Here is a 20,090-nt window from a genome sequence, read left to right on the forward strand (position 1 = left end):
TGGTCTGCACAGCGGCAGCCGGCAGGCCAGAACGACCGTCAGGCCACCGGGAAATGTCCCGGTGCTCCCGATGGCCAGTCCGCCCCTGGCTGATAGGGCTCTCTGTATGTTTGCAGCATTAGGTGAGTTGTTGTTTTTTTCTTGAGAAAAAATAACGCCTATCTTGTGTAGCCTACCTAATATTTATCCAAATGAGTCAATATTATATCAAATCACAATAATTGAATTGAATTGAAATAATAAAAAAGCGTAGCTAGAAATTGTACCATGTAAACATTGTAACATGTTGTCACTAAACCTAATAAAAATCAGTTTAGTTACTAAAATGTTAGTGACAACCACAATACACTTATTGTGATGCATTTTTTTTTTTATTGTAACTGACAGATTCTGGTCAAAAAAACAACACGGGAGTGGGAGGGAATGGGAGTCATTCTTCTGGGATTGGGACGGGATTGGATGTTTTTTTTCGTGGGATTGGGACGGGACAGGATTTTTTTTGTGGGCGTGGGACGGGAGAGGTTTGAAAATCCACTCCCGTGTCACCCTCTAACACGCATGGGAGAGTGATGTTGCTTGGTACGCAATTTCCCGAAAAACCCATCCCGATTGGTCTGAAATATAAATACTTAGTTATAATAGGCTTACCTAGTGAATCTGGGTAAGAGAAAAAACATGTTTTGGAAGAAGGTTTTATGATATATTGACTCATTATTTAAATTTTGTTACTTTACATACTTTACAAATTGACAGTGCACTTTTAAAACACACTTTTCACACTTGTATTACTTTATGGACTAATTAATATTTTATCTTTTAATTCTTGATATTTCTCATAATTGTCTCAAATGTCTTCATCTCAAGTCTGCTATTCACTGACACTGACACTGTTGTCTCCATATTAGAAAAGTACGCTACACTAATATAACCCAAGTGCCAAAAGTTGATGAAACACTCCCATATAAATTTAACCTTAAAATGTTGAACATAAAAATGCATGTCCATATTATTAATTCACATTGACAGGCAATATTAATCCTAAATAAAAACATATATCACCATTCAGTGATAAAAAGAAAAAAGCTCTGACAAAGAATGAGCAGGTTCAAAGGCTGCGAGATCATGTGAGGTTGGATAATGTGGTATTTGGCACAGGAACTGAGGCAGGTATAGTGGGGTTCAAACACTATTACAGGGAATTTGCCAACTGGAAAGTCTTCAAGGCTCTTTTTACAGTGTAATCAGATGCTTTTAAAGGATTACATGAACAAAAATTCTGGCAATGAGTGCTGTGGAGAGAAGGTATAAGTATAGGCCTACAGATATGTCTTTCATTGTACTCTCTCAGAAATCATGTGCAATGCATTTATCGGAAGTGATACCCTCAGGCAAAAACATGCTGTAACATATAATACAGTACAACAAAAATCTGCCAATCAACAGAGATATGTCAGTTATTACAAAAAACATATTTGCATTTGCACATGAGACTGAATTGCAATGATTGACCGGTTGACTCTACAGAGATTTGAGAAAATGGAGATTAGAAATCAGCAACTGTCCGTCACAATAAGTGCAAGCACTTATGTCAATTTGAAATGAGAAGTATTAGTGTGCATAAATGCTAGTGAACGTTACAGATTGAGCTGTCAATAGGCTTCCACAGGTGTATTGAAGCTCACATTTCTGCAGTAAATCTTAGAATGATGAAGTTTACTTAAACACCTGGAAACCACATGCTGGGGTGAGAATAAACTGAGCCTTCAGAATTAAAAACAGATCTCTGTACGAACAGTCTATCAAAGGACGATCGACAACCAGAGCTTGTCTTTACATTATTTTATCTACAATTCATCACAGATCTGAAGTTGCTTTGAAGCTCATCTTTGATATCTGATTGATGATCATGTGTTGGTTTTTTAAGCATGTATAAAACTGTGTGTGTGTAGACACGGTAAAGTTCGTTACCGCCATGTTGACAAGTAACGTTATAAGGTTAAACCTGTCAACACACACACAATGTTTTTTACCTTGCTAGCTTTTCCCAAACCACTGAAGTGACGTCGACGTCCGGGTTAGCGGTAGCATGAGCCATCAGGCAAGTGTTATTTAAATAAACTCCTGATGTACTCACAAACTTTCCAATGCCTCGTTTTATGAGCACAAAACCTATTTGTACTACTGTAGACGTTTGGTACCATTCTGGGCATTATTAGTGGGGTAATTTACGAGAGACAACCTTGGATCCATTAGCGCCTGCACTAAGCCATCCGGCTGATATCTCTAAATAAGCTCTAACTTTAATAATGTTTGGCTCGAGGTCATGGTGCAAAGGACCCTAGGTTGAAATTACTCCGAACCATCCCTTTAAGCCTATTTATTTTGCTATACAAACATTAGCTTTTGACTATATGGTTTGTTATATTTTGAGCATTTGCCAGACCTGTGACCCATTTTAACCCGCTGATTGAGAACCACTGATGTATAGTCAATGGAGATCTAAGAGTATTCACACATACAGGCACAGATATCCGTTGGCTGAGAAATTCTGATGGATGATTATTATAGGATGTCCGTCTTTGCACCCACACACAGCACTGATGCCCTTCTATTTTCAGTGTTGAAGTGATTAGCCTCTTTAATCAGAATTGACGGCGAGAGCCAAAGAGAGATGTCATACTGAAATACTGCACAGATGGATTGGAGCCGGAATATGTTTATGAGTGGCAGAGGCGTATGAGTGTGTGACACTGCCAGTAGAAAAGAAAAAAATATATAATTTATAGGAGTCAGTGTGAATATCATGATCTCATCATCACACACAAACTCTCTGTAAGAGAAACTCTCTAAAGAGAAATGATGCAATTCATCTTCCCTGCCCCCTCCTTCATCATTTCTTGGACTGAAACTCCTAAATATGATTGTAATAGTTTTTTTGATCCCTCTCCAGGGATGTTTTTGATTAAATGGTTGTGTAGAGATGTGTTGGTGTTTAGATCTGACAGTATGCAGAAGTAGGGCACAGAGGCGTCATTAGGAGGTCAGCACCCACTTACTGTATCATTCTCTCCTCCTCTGCACTTACATGGCATTAATATTACATGAGCACGAAAGATTGAGCGTTAGTCCTCTGAATGTATTCGGCACAGTTCACCACTGTTCTCTAACCTTATGAAATACATGGAGATTTATGAAAGTTCATCGTCACATGATTCAGCCAGTGCCTTGCAATTAGCCTTCATAAGTAGTCATTCAATGGATGAAGCTTTTTCTGGGTGAACTTGAGGCGCTGAGTTTTGAATATGCATAAGCACTATCATATTAGATTTTGGATTTTTGTGTTTATGCTTTTTCAAATTTTTTTTTGGAGCCTGGCAGGTCTTGTTCACTAATTTATTATATTTAAATTGCATGAAAAAACACAGCTTCAATATTCTGTGTATTCCTGTGTTTCATGGAAGCAATAACACATGAGAGTAAGTAAATGAGGATTTTGTATCACTTTAAATGCTATTAGGTATTAGGTGACTTGAAGCGGCGCTGCACAGACCGATCGGTGTGTGACGTCAAAGTACCACAAGAGCGATTAGAGAGTCAAGTCAAGTCACTTTTTACAATACAGATTGTTTCAAAGCAGCTTTACAGTGATAACAGAAAAAACGATACCCTGGAAATCCAGAGTTCTGGCGAGAGCACAAGTTGAATTTGCTCAGCGAGTTTACTCTGGTGTCGAGTAATGATGCTCATTAAATATGCCCTTGTATCCGAGCTGCACCAATCACATCGGGTTATCTGATATAGGCGGGCCAGAGGCGAGATGACGACAGCGCTGTGACGTCGAAGTCATTAGTAAACATTGCAAGATGGCTATGGATGAACACCAGTTGTTTGAAACGGCTTTGGCCGCTACAATGAACGAGTTAGACTTGGCTTTTTATCTAAAACAGGAACAGAAGACGCCGCTCGAATCCTTCCTTTGCAATAAGGGCGTTTTTGCTGTTTTGCCGACCGGATACGGCAAGAGTCTAATCTACCAGTTAGCTCCGCTGGTAGCTAAGCGTATGGGGTTTATTGTTGTGATTGGTCGTAGTGTTATCCAATTGCGTGCAGTGAGATTTTCAAATGCATGCTTGGTGCCGTTGTACTTGCTTGGGATGTACTTATTTTTTCACATGACTGTAAATGTAACTTGACACAATGTCTGAAACAACTTATATCTATAGGTTGTGTGTGTAACTAACTAGCCAAAGTCAATCCGGCAGTGTTTCAGGAGGAAAGAAGTCCACTGCCAACTCAAATAACTCTAGTCTCATAGGCCTACTTGGAAGAGTTTGCTGGGTAATTTTCAGGCCAGGCTGTACAGTCTGTGATTAATACAAGCAACGTTGAGCAGTCTCTTAGTGTTTACATATTGATCATTCCTTTTCAGTCAAATAGTGAATTATCCATCAAACTTCCCTCTGGATCTGGGTGGACAAATGATTAGTGAGCCATTACAACTAAATATTCTGTTATTAATTTTCATAACTAATGTCAATGTTCTGAGCCTGTCAGCAGTTCAGAAAGTAATTCTGAGGAAAATTAAAAGAGGAATGTCATGAAAATATAAATAAGCTGATGGTATGGCATGCAAAAGCTGGGCCATTTTTAAAGGGATAGTTATGTTGGCTTGACAAAGACAGCATACTAAAATCCTGTTTCTTCTTCTTCGACTAAATTATCTCCTATAGAGTTTTAAAGCTACAGCACCAAATTCGCAACAGACCTTCAGACTGTTCTGACTCAGGTTGATATATCTTTTCTAACTGATCGGACTTACGTTTTTCGTTAAACGGACAATCAATTCTTAGAAAAATCCCATAGACCTTTGAAGAGTATAGTCTATTTAAGCTTCATCCACCAAGTATCTATCACTAGCAAACCTAGCACCTAGCTTAGGACATGCTAGCAATGAGTTAACTTAAAACATACTATAAATATGCTAATTCATAGCAATGGGCTAAAACATAGTAGTAACATGCTAAATCAAGCTAGCAATGTGTTAAACATGCTTGCAACATGTTAGCAATGTGCTAAATCATGCTAACAACTTGCTAAATCATACTAGTAAGGTGCTAATGCATATTAGCAATGTGCTAAAACATGCTAGCAACATGTTAATTCATGCTAGCAATGTGGTAATACATGTTTGCAACGTGCTCATTCATGCTAGTAATGTGCTAATTCATGCTAGCAACATATTAAAATAGGATAGCAACATGCTAAATCATGCTAACAATGTATTAGAACATGATAAGACATACTATTAATATGTCCTTAAACATGCTAGCAAAATGTTAAATTATGCTAGAAATGTGTTAAAACAGGCTAGCAACATGCTCATTCATATCAGCTACGTGCGGAAACATGTTAACCACATGCTAAACATGATAGCACTGTGCTAAAACATGTTAGCGTGTTAAAACACACTAGCAGTGTGTTAAAACATGCTAGCAAAGTGATAAAACATGCTTGCAACATGTCAGCAGTTGGTAAGACATGCTAACAATGTGATAAAACATTTTAAAAAAAATAATAATAACATAATGTTATGACAGTAGATGTCTGAACCCCTTTGAATATAAAAATATATTTTGATGATTTTCTCTAGCCTGTCCGCAGATTTCTACCACATCAGTCTCTGACCTTTGTGAGAAACAAAGCTGTAGTCAAAAGTCAAAAGAGAGCTGTTTTATGCAGTGTGAATCATAACTCGAGTCATGCCGCTGTAAAGGGACACAACATTGCTGTTGACATGGGAATTAAACAAGAGCAAAACAGGTTAATCTTCACCTCTCTTTCCTTTAGTCACCTAATACTATGAAAGGCGACTGGATTTGTGTGATCAAACAGGCTCTTAACATGTGTTGACATTAATATCACAGTCACAGGAGCAGTGAACCCCCTCAACTCCAGATTTCAGGAGCAGGAAGACTCATGTCTGCCCCATTTCCAGAGGATTTTTCTTTCTTATTGAAGTAAATATTAGATTGTTAATGGCGTGTTGTTTTGTGATTTGCTAAACCATCACATGATTTCAAAAGGCATGAGGGCCTGATAGGAATAACACTGCCTTTTCTTTTATATTTCTGGAGTTTAAATGTGCCGTAAATTTAGCACAAGCTAAAATAACTGCCTTGTTGATGATGTTCACGTGTCTCTGTGAGAATGAAGTCATTCTTCACTGCCTTGCGTTAGATTCCTGTTCAAGAATTAAATTTAATTAAGCAACATTTAGAAAAACTTTTGTAGAACTTGTTCTGTTTTATTTTCATATTTTCAGGGTGGTTTTAATACAGCGTTGTTTAGCCAAGAACGAGTGTCGTTTGTAACATATTAAAGGGTTAGTTCACCCAAAAATGAAAATTCTGTCAGTAATTACTCTCCCTCATGTTGTTCCAACCCCGTAAGACTTTCGTTCATCTTCGGAACACAAATTAAGATATTTTTGATGAAATCTGAGAGCTGGCTCACTCCTTCATAGGCTGCTAGGTAATCGATATCTGCCATCCCAGGAAAGTTTGTAAAGACATCGTTAAAATAGTCCAAGTGACTCCAGTGGCTCAACCTTAAGTTTATCAAGCGACGAGAATACTTTTTGTGCGCAAAAAAACACAAAAATAACGACTTTATTCAAATATTAATTTTCTTCTGTGTGGGCCTCTGATGTGAGTTCACGTAGTGTAACGATAGACAGTAAAAGAAATGGACACAGCGACCCCATTGGATTCAACGGAGAAAAGTGAAGTCAATTAGAAGCTCTCACTTCCTGGGGGTCCAGCGTACTGCGCAGACTCAAACTGAGCTTGACGACGTAGATGTGACGTGAGCAACCCATCTGTCTTCTAGTAGCTGTGCCGAGAGAAATCTGAATCATTCCCTTCCGAAACTTGCAGAGACGGAGAGTGTGAGTAGGAGCTGTCCATGAGCTTGGAGCAGGAGCAACTTTTGCTAAGTATTCTGATTAATTATTTTGTCATTTTGCCTCCACATCCCCACCGATTGCCCACAAGCTTCTCCTCCCGTCCATACGGTAATCTCTCTACTGTGCGACAGAGAGTCGTGTGGTTATGACGCAATCGTTAGCCTATTTTTACAAAAACGGTTTCTACGGGGCCATAACGTAAGATACAAGGTAATGGAGACTTTTATACATTTTCGTGTTTCTTTAGAAATAAATAATGGACAAATGGAGTCTTTAAACACCTCAGATGTAAAGTTATTCGCTGTCAAAGTGACGCCAAAATGAATGGGAGTCAATGGAATGCTAACAGCAGGTGATGGTCCGCTAATCAGTGGCGGCGCCCGGAGAAGCTTCAATGTTTTCCGAAACACTGCCCCCCTGAGTGTAACAGCGCAGCGCTTCTGGGTTGTACGTCAGAACGTAGGCTCACTATTGGCCAGCATCACACGCATCACACACATGACCAGCGTCGGCCAATAGTGAGCCTACGCTCTGACGTAAAACCCAGACGCGCTGCGCTGTTACACTACGTGAATCACTCAGAGAAACACAGAAGAAAATGAAGAGTTGAATAAAGTCGTTATTTTAGTTTTTTTGCGCAGAAAAAGTATTCTCGTCGCTTGATAAACTTCAGGTTAATCAGTCTTTACTAACTTTTCTGGGATGGCAAATATTGATTACCTAGCAGCCTATGGAGGAGTGAGCCAGCTCTCAGATTTCACCAAAAATATCTTAATTTGTGTTCTGAAGATGAACGAAAGTCTTTCGGGGTTGGAACAACATGAGGGAGAGTAATTACTGACAGAATTTTCATTTTTGGGTGAACTAACCCTTGAAAACAGCTAAATTAATCTAAGAGGTTTGCTCTTCATTAGCAAAGCAAACAGCATCAGGAGAAGTGAGACTCTACATCATTCTGCACTTGAAACTCTTTCATTTTCATTGCTCTCTGAGGAAATCCTTCTCTATTTATGCGCCATTCATCACTTGTCATTTCACAGAGCTGCTTTGCTCTGAAGTATTTGAAAGCATGTTAAGCTCACCAAAACAAACTACACTCTCATTTTGGCTGAGCTTATGAACGTAATCAGTTTGATGCTTTCGGTGGGTAATAATATAAATAAACGTCCCCTCATGCATATACAACTGATCTTTAAATTACATGTAGCCTAACACAAGTCAAATGCACTCTTAGAGTGTTCACACGTGGCAGGTTTGGTTCGATTAAAGCACAAGCAGACTGAGCTTGCTGAAAAGGTGTGGGTTTTTTCTTTAGGTTTGGTTTTAAAAATAACAGTGTGAGCGCTAAGCGAACCAGGACTAAATTTATAATTTTCTTTTTTTATCTGGGACCAAAAGAACCAAAGGGAACAAAACAATAAGAGTAAAATAAAGGTTCCAAATGGTTGTTGTTGGTTTTTTTTACCAGTGAACATTTGTATGTGTGTGTGTGTGTGTGTGTGTGTGGTTCAGGTAAACCCTACATTATGGGGGCAAAATGTCCCCACAAAAATGACTTTTTTTGTGTGTGTGTGTGTGCGTGTGTGTGAGTTTGTGTATGAGTGAGTTTATGTATGTGTGTGTGTGTGTGTGAGTTTGTGTATGAGTGAGTTTGTGTATGTATGTGTGTGTGTGCGTGTGAGAGAGTGAGTGTGCGTGTCTGCGTGTGTGAGTGAGTGAGTGTGTGTGTGTGTGAGTGTGTGTTTGTGAGTGTGTGTGTATGAGTGTGTGTGTGTGTGTGTGTGTGAGTGAGTGAGTGAGTGAGTGTGTGTGAGTGTGTGGCGGATGTTGGTGAGCCTGGGTCAGGTTAGTTTGTTTCTTTTTATTAAATGGATTTTGTTTATAGTAAAGAATACACAACAACATTAATTTGGTTTAATAAACTTTATTTAAACTTTCATTGGGAGTTAAGTGCGCACACTCTTTAATGTTTAGTTTGAGTTTATTCTTACCGTTCTTTTGTCTGTTTATGTCGGAGTCCCGTGAGCTGGTGCACCGTCAAAAGGGGTTCGGGTGGAAACATCGGACCTATATATATGGTTCCGGCCAATGATCGGGCCGCGACCATTCCGGTTTCTGCTCCGGGGGAACTCCAACGACTATTTCGCTTCTTTTTTGTTGTTGTTTATGTACAAGTATATTTATTAAGTGAAGTTATTTCATAGTATTATTTGAACTGTTTGTTTATGTATATTTGATGTTTTCATATTTGTTGATTGTATGTAATGGCCATTATATGTCTGCGTATTCCCCTTTTTGTGTTAATTGGTGCTGGCCACCAATGTATAAATTTGTTAATTGTTTCTGTATGAGTTAGTAGTGTTCTGTGAGAGAACAGGTCCTGTAGACCCTAGACCTCTGTAGTCGTTTGAGAGGCAAATGCAGTGACTTATCTTTATATTGAATGTTTTTTGTGTTTGTTTTTTTTATTTTATTTTTTTTGGTATGTTTGGTTTACCTCAGTTGGGTCAACATTTGCTTTACTTTTGTAACCCCATTCTGTGGAAATAAACCCCTAAATGTTTGCAGTAGCCTGCTGCCTCCGTGTTGCTTTTCCTTTACTGGTCACATCTATCACAGAGTGATTGTGTGTGTGTGTGTGTGTGTGTGTTATGTTATGTTATTATGTGTATGTGTGTGTATGTATGTTATGCATGTAAAATATGTTTTTATATAAAAGTATTTTAATAGATGGATTTAATAGAAAGTATTTTAATGTTATACTATATTTTCAACATTTGTAGCACATTTTCAACACACTATGGTGTCTATCTGTCTTATTTGTTTCAAATGTATTTTGAAAAGAATGTTTGTTTTTGCCATATGGAAAGACTGAATAAATATTTTATTCCTTATGATGACATGCCCTCCAGCAACACTGTCAGCGTTCCACAACAAGCCTAAAATGGCATGAATGAAACTTGTTTCTGTTCACTTGTTTTCTTCAAGTGATGTGCAAAGTGTTTTACAATCCACCATGGAGTATCTGAGGGTCGTAATGAAGGAAAACAGAATGTAGAGATAAAAGAATGATGAGGTGGTATAGGTGGTTATTAAATAAATATGAGTCAAACCGCAAGCTGTGCTTTTAAACGCGTGTGAAAGAGGAGCAGGAGCACCTGTGATGGACACATCGCTCCAATGACCTGCAAGAAATCTGCAGGTAAAAATAAAAACTAATCTCCGCTCGCTGCTTTTAAAAGTTTACTTTTAGTTTTAGAGACATAGACTTAAAATAGAGCAAAGGTATAATACGCTGTGCATTTGCAGGAGAAAACATCCTTTTTGAAAAGTGAACACACTCCAGACTGGCTCGTGCTAAACTGTTCTACGGTATTGTTTTAGGATTATTTATCAGAATTGCTTATTTGCAAAAGCCATTTTTGCTTTTTTGGCCATTTAAAAGTTATGGAACATGATGGATGAAAAAGATATATCAATGTGAGAAAGAAAGAAAGAAAGAAAGAAAGAAAGACTTATACATTAGCGCCATCTGTCGTTTCTAAACATTATTGTACCAGCAAACAGAATTATCAACAAAAAAAATGTATCTTCACAATTGTGTAATGCAATTATCGAAGCCTGCAGTGTATTTTCAGATTATAAAAACCAATTAAAAACAAAAAATAAGTGGAAAGGGTTCCAATAAAAATGGAATATTATATATTATAAAATATAAATAATATAGACTAATATAAAATATACAAAATATGTATTACAAAATATAATTTTTTTTTCTCTGCTAAAAGCAGTTTCACATGATCAATTTGGTTTAGGCATTACAGTTTATCTAAATATCACAACTTTATATGCTTGTGTTGTCATTTATAGAAACATATTGATAAAATATTATGTCATTGCATATTTCAGAAATGCTCAGTCACTTGTTGTACATGATTATAACCAAATGGCAAGAAAAAAAGAAATTCCAAAGTTAGTCATCGCTCATGAAGGATTGATGATTTTTTTTCTTGTTTGTTTTTGCTGTTGTTTTCACACCCAAAAATATTCAAATAAAGAAATATTAAAAAGGAATAATGATTGTAAATAGGAAAATCCTATGAGTGATTAACAGTTAAAACAATATTCTGTTTAAACATTTTGATTACAGATTGTAATAGCCTATATCTTAATGAGATAAATTGTTTAAAATCCACATAACTCTGATGTTGTGATGAAAGAAAAGTAATACACATGATTTTCATCTTTATGAATAGTTTAAAATGAGATATTATATAAAATGATACAGGTCTCTAGATATGACCGTAATCTCAAGAAACTGTGCTCTCTGTCCCAACACTACATTTCCCAGAAAGCATTGAGACCGGAAGTGGCGTCACTGTGTAGGTTGCGCTGCTACGTGTTCGGACGAGGCAGGAAGTTGACATGTCACAGTTGCTGCATTGTTTTTTACACATTGATTAATAAGAGATTTGCTTCAATAGTTGCTGATACTGCTGTCGAGCAGGTGAGTGTCATGTTTTTACACACTGAGAAGGAGCGAATTGTAGCTAACTGCTTTACCAGGTTATGTAGGATCGAGCCGAGGCCCAGGTAGCATCATCATCATCACACACACACTCCCTCACACTGTTAAGCTTTGGGTTTGCCATTGTTTATGCTTAATAAAGCGTCTACTTTTAGACTAGCAGGTTAGTTACTGTATCAATGCTGTCAGTTGTCATCCAAGGCCAGATTGTCTGTGTAAAGCAAGTAAGAGTGATACGACTGATCTAGGATCAGATTCAGCTCTGCATGTTTACATAGCAGGTCATGTTTCTATAGGAAGCACAAGAACTAACGAGCTGACTGATTATTAAGCTTGACCAATAGATTATATCTTAGTTTTCTACTGTACAGTCTATGTACTGTAATTAAGTTGTAATTGAGTTTGACTTGTTATTCTTTTGCCAAAACATACTAAGCCATAATTGTTGATAATGACCCAGCCACTCTAAAACAGTCACATAATTTAGTCCTAATGAGATTCACAAGATTTGTATGTTATATCTGAACCGGTCAAAAGTTTGGAAACATGACTCTTTTTAATGTTTTTGAAATAGAAATCTTTTCTAACTATATATCTTTACTATCACTTTTTAATACATTTAATACAAGGTTTTAATACATCACTGCTAAATAAAATAATGTATTTATTTCAAAAAAAGAAAGAAAAAAAATACTGACCCCAAACCTTTGAACGGTAGCGTATATTGTTACAAAATATTTATATTTTAAATAAATGCTGTTCTTTTTTACTACTTCTTTTTTTTTTTTATTATTCATTTAAGAATCCTGAAAAAAAGTATAACCGGTTATAAAAAAATACTAAGCACTAAGCAGCACAACTGTTTCCAACATTTATAATAAATCAGCGTATTAATGACTTCTGAAGGATCATGTGACTGAAGACTGGAGTAATGATGCTGAAAATTCAGCTTTGATCACAGGAATAAATTGTTTTTTAAAGTATATTCAAATAGAAAACCATTATTTTAAATTGTAATAATATTTCACAATATTACAGTTTTTTCCTGTATTTTTTGTTAAAATAAATACAGGCTTGATGAGCATAAGAGACTTTTTTTCAAAAACATTAAAACTAGTAATGTTTCCAAACTTTCAACTGGTACTGTATGTCTTATATACAACCAATAATTTGCATGTTGTGTTTTTCGTCATAACCAAATTTCTCTCTCATCCCAGCAGTATGTTGCCGACGAGCTCCCCGCAGATCCAGCGAAACGGCAGCCTCAGCGAGCGGGATGCGGCGCGGCACACGGCCGGAGCCAAGCGCTACAAGTACCTGAGGAGACTCCTGCATTTCAGACAGATGGACTTCGAGTTCGCCATATGGCAGATGCTCTATCTGTTCACATCACCGCAGAAAGTGTACCGCAACTTCCACTACCGCAAGCAAACTAAAGACCAGTGGGCCCGGGACGACCCTGCGTTCCTGGTGCTGCTCAGCATCTGGCTGTGTGGTGAGCACTTGCGATTGATACATGTGACAGGCTTCGGAAATGAAACCTTCATTCGCTAACTAATGTTATCTCTGCAGTGTCGACGGTGGGCTTTGGTCTGGTTCTAGACATGGGTTTTGTGGAGACGTTGAAGCTGTTGCTCTGGGTCGTTTTCATCGACTGCATTGGGGTTGGATTGCTCATATCCACACTCATGTGGTAAGGTGCCACACACACACACACACACACAAAGGTTTGCATGCTGACAAAAATGTGAGTAATGTCCTTAAAGTCAGCCTACTGCAATTTTGAGTGAGGATCTCAGCTATAATCATGTCCTTAAAGTCACCATAAAAATCTAAATTGACAGTTCTTATTTTTTTTAGAGAATGTTGCAGTGTTTATTATAAATGTTTTATCTGTGTACGTCATTATTTTTATGCCCTGGTAATCTTTAATTAAAAACCTAACCTCCCCTCCCTCTTGAAGACGTCATCTGTTCTCTTCATGACGTGTGTCTCGGCAGAAGGTGGGACTAAACATCCTCCACTGCTGACTGAAAACTTGAAACTTCCTACAATCCAATCAATTCCCAAGGACAAAATCAAGTCCCTTCCTAATAATACTAATAAATAATGATCACCCTACCACCAGCAGTAGATAGTTTGAACTTGGGTAATACAAGCAAAACTCTCAGTACTCAATCTAAGAGTACGTGCAGGAACATAAGGGTGTATTAATTCTGTAATATGAAGGTACTAAACCATGGCAGGCCTTAAAAACTAGCACAAGTATTTTGAACTGAATGCAATACACAATTTTTTGTTAAATGCAAGGGCACGAGCAACTGAGTTTTGAACTAGTGGATAGGCCAGAAAACAAAGAGTTACAATAGTCTAGAAGCGAGGTTATAAAAGCATGTTTCGGCATCTTTGACAGGGTTCCCACGGGTCCTTGAAATCCTTGAAAGTTTGTGAATCTGAAAAAATGTTTTCAAGGCCCTAGAAAGTTTTTGAAAATAAACATACATAGAGACAGGTGCTTGAAAGTGCTTGAATTTATTTTGTGCAAGAAGTTTTCTGGAAATAATTCCATATTCACTCCAATCTCCTAATGTGTTATTTCGCCAACACTTCATGGCCTTTGCATACTAGCTTGCTTGATTTACACTAGTTAAGCGCATTTACGCGTTAAGTTACCAGGGTTTTTCCTGCACAGAGAATTATGAGGCGGCCGCCTCCGTCAAATTTTGTGCTGCCTCCGTCTCTCGACAATAAAAAATAACTAGGGAATCACCGAAAACGTGATGATGATTCTGTTTTATTTCATTTAAAGTAAGTGGTGATTGATAGCCTATAGCCTATAGTTGATAATAATATAGGCCTACCTAATGTACTGACGGTAACAATGTTGCGCTGTTGAGGCTCGCGCTATTATTTATAACATATTATAGTTAAGAAACAATATATAGCCTAGGCTACACGCGACCAGAGAGCTGTTTTCCTGAATGCCATCAAGATTGAAACCGAGACTGATTTCATAACAGTTCAATAAACAAATAGTTAAAATTAAGTCACTTACATTTTAGACGCAATGACTGTTGTTGTTCTGTTTCAGCAGCGAAAATAGTTCCAAACAAAGATCACAGCAGAACCATTGCGCATCTCGCAGCAACACTTGCTGCAGCAGCATTACTGAATGATTCAGCGTTTTGAATGAATCGGTTGAGTCAAAGATTCAATTACCCATTCATAAACTGCCTCATTCTGAATAAATCAGCCGATTGAACGAATCGTTTGAATGAATGACTCAATCACTCGCTCATTAAGACGGTCGCCTGCCGCCTCCTACTGGCGGTTTAGTTTCATAAAGTATCATTCTTTTCAACATTCCTTATTTGTATATTCAAAAATATTTAAAATAATAGAATTTAATACAGTTATAATTTTTCAATGTAAATTATTTAATTTGATTGGTAACAGCCTAGTGTCTTATCATTTTAATTGAATATATTGATCAAAGATCAGATGAAGGGAGAAAATGCCCTTTATAAAAGGTACAAAAAATTAGTGTATTCAAACAGTAATGTAATGAAAGATTGAAACACCAATGAAATTAAACAATTTAAGTTTGAAGGGAGTAAAGCATCTGTTTATGCTATTAGGGAATTATGTAATTTTGCCAAAAAAAGAACTTTTATTTTAAATAAATATTAATTTTTAATCATCACACTTCAGTGTGATATGTTACCATATTATCATGCTTAACACTGAGAATTTGAATAATTGTAATGTGATGAGATGCAGATATCTAAATCAAAGAATATGGGCGGTTTGCGGGTGGATTATCTATTTTTAACAGTGGATTCGGGTGACTCAAAGTGCACCAGATTAATGAATTTATCTTTAAAATGTACAACATTTTCTTACGGGGGGGCATCCCCCCGTACCCCCCTAGAGGTACCAAGCTCTACCCACAAAAACAATGTGGGAAACACATTAGGCTATATGCAAATACAAATTTTATTATCTTATTATTAAAATACATTATTAGGATTTTACCACATCCGCCTCATTTTGAGCCAGGAAAAAACCTGAGTTATGTTAAGTGTTTCCCGCATGAGGTACTTTGTGTTGTAAGTTGCCATGAAGTTCACATGCACATGAAACTACGATGGTACCTCATCGTTTGTTGTTGGACACAACAAATGTGTCCCCACATTAAGTCCTTGAATTTGAGGGTATTGGACCTGGAAAGTCCTTGAAAGGTCCTTGAATTTGAAGTCAACCAAGGTGTGGGAACCCTGCTTTGAGATTTAGCGAACATCGTATACGGACAATGTTGCGAAGGTGGAAAAAAACAGGATTTAACAAGCTGGATGATATGGGATTCAAAGCATAATCTAGAATCAAATTGCGCATTTTTGGTGATGAATTAACTATAACTCTGTCAATATGAATGGATAAGTCATGTTGGGAAATGACGAGGGATTTAGGGCTTAATAGCAGGATTTCTGTTTTGTCAGTATTGAGTTTTAAGAAGTTTTGAGCCATCCATACTTTGAGCTCTTGTAGGCAGGAAATGATGGAAGAGGGAAGAAAAACAGAATTGGGTTGAACAGTAAAATAGATTTGAGTATCATCTGCGTAATTATGGAAATTAAAGGACAAATCCAGTGAAAAATGAACCTGTTTATAAAGACAGTACATTACGCGTTTACAGACAGGATCCATCTTGGAAAACAGTCTCGACTAATCGAGTCACGAACGCCGTGCTAAGTGAGCTGGTTGATAGGAATTACGTTTGTGAAATCTAACGTAGCACGGCGTTCGTGACTCGATTAGTCGAGACTGTTTTCCAAGATGGATCCTGTCTGTAAACGCGTAATGTACTGTCTTTATAAACTATCTTCTTATTAAACTGTCTGTACACTTACAAAGTTCTCAGTGCTTCGGTTTGCATGTAGGGACCCTCATTATGCTACCGTGTTAGTGTGAGGCTATTTTGAGCCTTGTTAGTGGTATTAACTAGCGATTTACTTTTACTTACTCTGTGCCCCATATACTAGTGTTATGAGCTAATCTGTTTTTAAAGATAAAACTCTTTACATTCGATTTTCATGAAAACGCATCGCAGGGAACGATCGACTCGGTAACCATGTGTTAATTACCCCTAGGTTCATTTTTCACTGGATTTGTCCTTTAAGACCATGACGCTGTGTGATCTGACCAAGAAGGAAGCATATAGATTAGAAATAGAAGTGGACTAAGAACGTATCCTTGAGGTACACCACGGGAAACAGTGACAGAGCAAAGATTTATGCTTATTAATGCAAATAAATGGTTGCCTGTCTGAGAGATATGAAGTTTGCCACTGAAAGACAGTACCAGTACCAGTACCAGGAGTATTGAATCAATTACTCCTTAAGCTTCCTGAATATAATCTTTATCAAAATGCATGTGTTATGTATCAGGTTGTTCACAGGTTAAATACTCGCTTATGTGAACTCATTCCATTATATTCATCCTTTCACCAACAAAACACGAGGAATAAATTGCTTCTAAAAGGAAAATACAGGAAATTAAAATATTAAAATAAGGTTTTAGAGGACCACAAATATGGAATGAGTTGGAAAACAACATAAAACAATCTACTACATTTTCTATATTTAAAAGAAATTTAAAGCACTGTCTACTGGGGAGTTATGCGTCCGATGGTTTCGAGGTTTGACATTCATAAGGTCGAAACTTTCTACCTGTATATGAGGGAGGTGATGTGTAGCTATGTATCGTTTATGATTATATTGAAATGATTGTATTGCATTGTATTTGCTGAATTGAAGGATTTATGAACCATGATTGAGAGACGGGATTTTTGTTTTGGGCATGCAAACAGGGTTTTCTCCTTGTATATGGATTAGAGGGAGGTTACGAGTATATATACACTTTATCATTGTATTGAAATTGTTATTGAAGGTTCTATGGACTGTGACTGAGAGATGGGATCTTACTTTTGGCGTGCGTTAATACAGCGTTGTGTTAGGTCATGCTGTATGTCGGGTGGTGGTGTCTAGGATCCCTGTTTTATAAGCTTGTAGCTTCAGAGGGAGTCCTTTTTTCACAATGTATTATTGTTATTGGCAATTTGCTCTTCAGTTTGTATGTAAAATTGTGAAAATAAAAAATAAATCAAAATCAAATCAAATCAAATCAAACCAGTGATACTGATAGCAAGCCAAAAAAAATAAAAATAATTCCAGAAGCCATTTCACTCGGATATACGTCACAATAGGGAAGAGAAAAGATTATCGCAACTTTCATTTCATGCCGACTTTAATTTTGAACTTGCTCGTATGGTATTGACTCCAGTTTCTGGAGTTTTTGTCTTTTTTTTATTGTTAATTTTTAAAATGAAGTGTATTCTCCATTTTATTTGTAAAAAGAAATGTAATAGTTTTACAAGTTTTCATGAAATAAACCCAGACAGCACGGTTAGGACCCATTAACTGAAACTAGAACTATTATTAATCATTTTTTGTAATTGAATGAAAGTTCGAATGAAATAAAAACTGGATGAAAAACATTTTAATGGATTAAAAAAAAGTGAAATGTTGCCTTGGCAACTGACTGAAAAATTAAGTTGAAGAACTAAAATTACTAAAACTTGCATAAAAATAAATTAAAGATAAAGATAAATATAAAATAATATCTAATGAAAATTACTAAAACCTAAAAAAAAAAAAAACTGAAAAGCTAAAAATAAAAGCCAATTCAAAATGTTAATAAATACTATAATACTGTATAAATAATACTAATATAACACTGCACAAAGCTGATGGTCCTGACTGGACATTATCCTGCTTAATACATGATTTCTTAGCAAATTAATAAATGGACATGAAATATTGATCTTACTTATTTTATTATGTGATTATAATTAGGAAATCAATTTCCTGGGGGTTAGGGTTAGAGACCTGAATGTACCTGAATGTACAGTTTAGTGGTTATTATTATGTTATAATGTTTGTCGTAACTGACCAATCAGAATCAAGTACTTTGAAGAATGATATAATCAATCATCATAATTTTACTAGAAAATATCATGAAGAGGTTTAATCCCTGTCTTTTCTTCTCCAGGTTTGTTACGAATAAATATCTGATGAAACCGAGCAGAGATTATGATGTGGAGTGGGGCTACGCGTTTGACGTCCATCTAAATGCTTTCTACCCTCTTCTGGTCATTCTGCACTTTTTACAGCTATTCTTCATCAACTGTAAGTGAAGATGTGTATACATGTATAATGAGCTGTACTGTTTTCAGTTACAGACTCTGTGAACACCTCTTGCTCTCTTGACAGATGTTGTTGTTACGAGTTCAGACTGGTTCCTGGGTTATTTTGTGGGAAACACCTTGTGGCTTATTGCAATCGGTTACTATATTTACATCACATTCCTGGGCTACAATGGTAAGTATTGTGATAGCTAGTGTGTTTTTACAAGGGATGCATGATATATCGGCCACCATATCTGTAACTGATCGGTGATCAGTTTTAATGTTACCACTATCGGTCGGATAAGATATCTTGAAGCCGATAAATAATGGATTATTTCCTTCAGCTGAGACACTTCAGATGCGGACTCTTCGCCATGGTGGTTTTGAATTGCTTGAAATATGATTGGAATCACTTCAAAAGAAAGGAAAATACAGTAAAGTGCATCATGTGCAGTGCTTGTCTATCATATAGGCTACATAAAATTGTAATCAGACTCTCAAAAATTATATAAAGATTTGGATTTAGATTTAGCGGCCAATATATCGGTTATCGTATGGGCCAAAATTGTTATATCGCTGCATCCCTAGTTTTTACCATCCATACATTTTCTGAACATTATCTAATTTTGTCGTCTTGTTTCTTTAGCGCTCCCGTTCTTGAAGAACACTGTGGTGCTTCTGTATCCCTTTGCTTTGCTCGGACTCCTGTATGTTCTCTCCATTTCACTTGGCTGGAACTTCACTAAAGGTCTCTGCTGGTTTTATAAGCACAGGGTCCAGTAGAGGACGCCAGAACGCACGAAGGACATTGCAGTGCACTTGTGCTCTTAAAGATGGGTGGAAAGTTTGGTGTCGCTCTTGGGACTTTTTGAAATTTTGTATTATCTGTAAATATCATGTTTGGTTGTAGAGGAAAAGAGTTTCACTTGTTTATGGTGTCATGCCTTTTTTTTTCTCCTTAATTTGATACTCAACCCTCATTTAATGTTGTGATGTGGTTTTGAAAATGCGAACATGGGTAAAAGTGCATAATATGTCTGCTTGGATGCTGCACTTACTTGTGAGAATGTGTACAATAAAGATATTTTTAAAGAAACGAATTTGTAGTGTATTCAAATATTGCCATCTAATGCATGAAATGTAAATGTGTGAATCCCATATTTTCCCTTTGTAGCTGCATATATGGTCATAATTAATATATTCTTGAAAATTGTAAGTAAGGGATTGTTTTTTTTTATTGAATAACAAATGGTTTTAGCGAAATTTAACAAACAACAAAAATCCACATAAAATACAATACTAAATATTTGTATAGATAATAAAATGAATACATTTTGAGGGCTGCTTGGAAA

At 36.7% G+C, this 20,090-nt stretch overlaps 1 protein-coding gene across 2 annotated transcripts; it reads left to right on the forward strand.

The window, feature by feature from the left end:
- The first annotated feature begins 11,335 nt into the window (after nt 1-11,335).
- Nucleotides 11,336-19,834, forward strand: unc50 (unc-50 homolog (C. elegans)). 2 transcript variants are annotated; one of them, XM_084129572.1, is made up of 6 exons: nt 11,336-11,471; nt 12,710-12,987; nt 13,065-13,185; nt 18,603-18,739; nt 18,824-18,931; nt 19,385-19,834. In XM_084129572.1, the coding sequence occupies exons 2-6, from the start codon at nt 12,714-12,716 to the stop codon at nt 19,519-19,521; spliced, it is 777 nt and encodes a 258-aa protein (XP_083985698.1). In that variant the 5' UTR covers nt 11,336-11,471; nt 12,710-12,713; the 3' UTR covers nt 19,522-19,834. The 2 variants fall into 2 exon arrangements, with proteins under 2 accessions (XP_083985698.1, XP_083985699.1); XM_084129573.1 differs by having other exon boundaries at nt 11,338-11,471; nt 12,713-12,987.
- The last annotated feature ends 256 nt before the right edge of the window (nt 19,835-20,090 follow it).

The sequence above is a fragment of the Abramis brama genome (assembly GCF_963993115.1).
Source record: "Abramis brama genome assembly, chromosome: 11".
Taxonomy (NCBI): Eukaryota; Metazoa; Chordata; class Actinopteri; order Cypriniformes; family Leuciscidae; genus Abramis; species Abramis brama.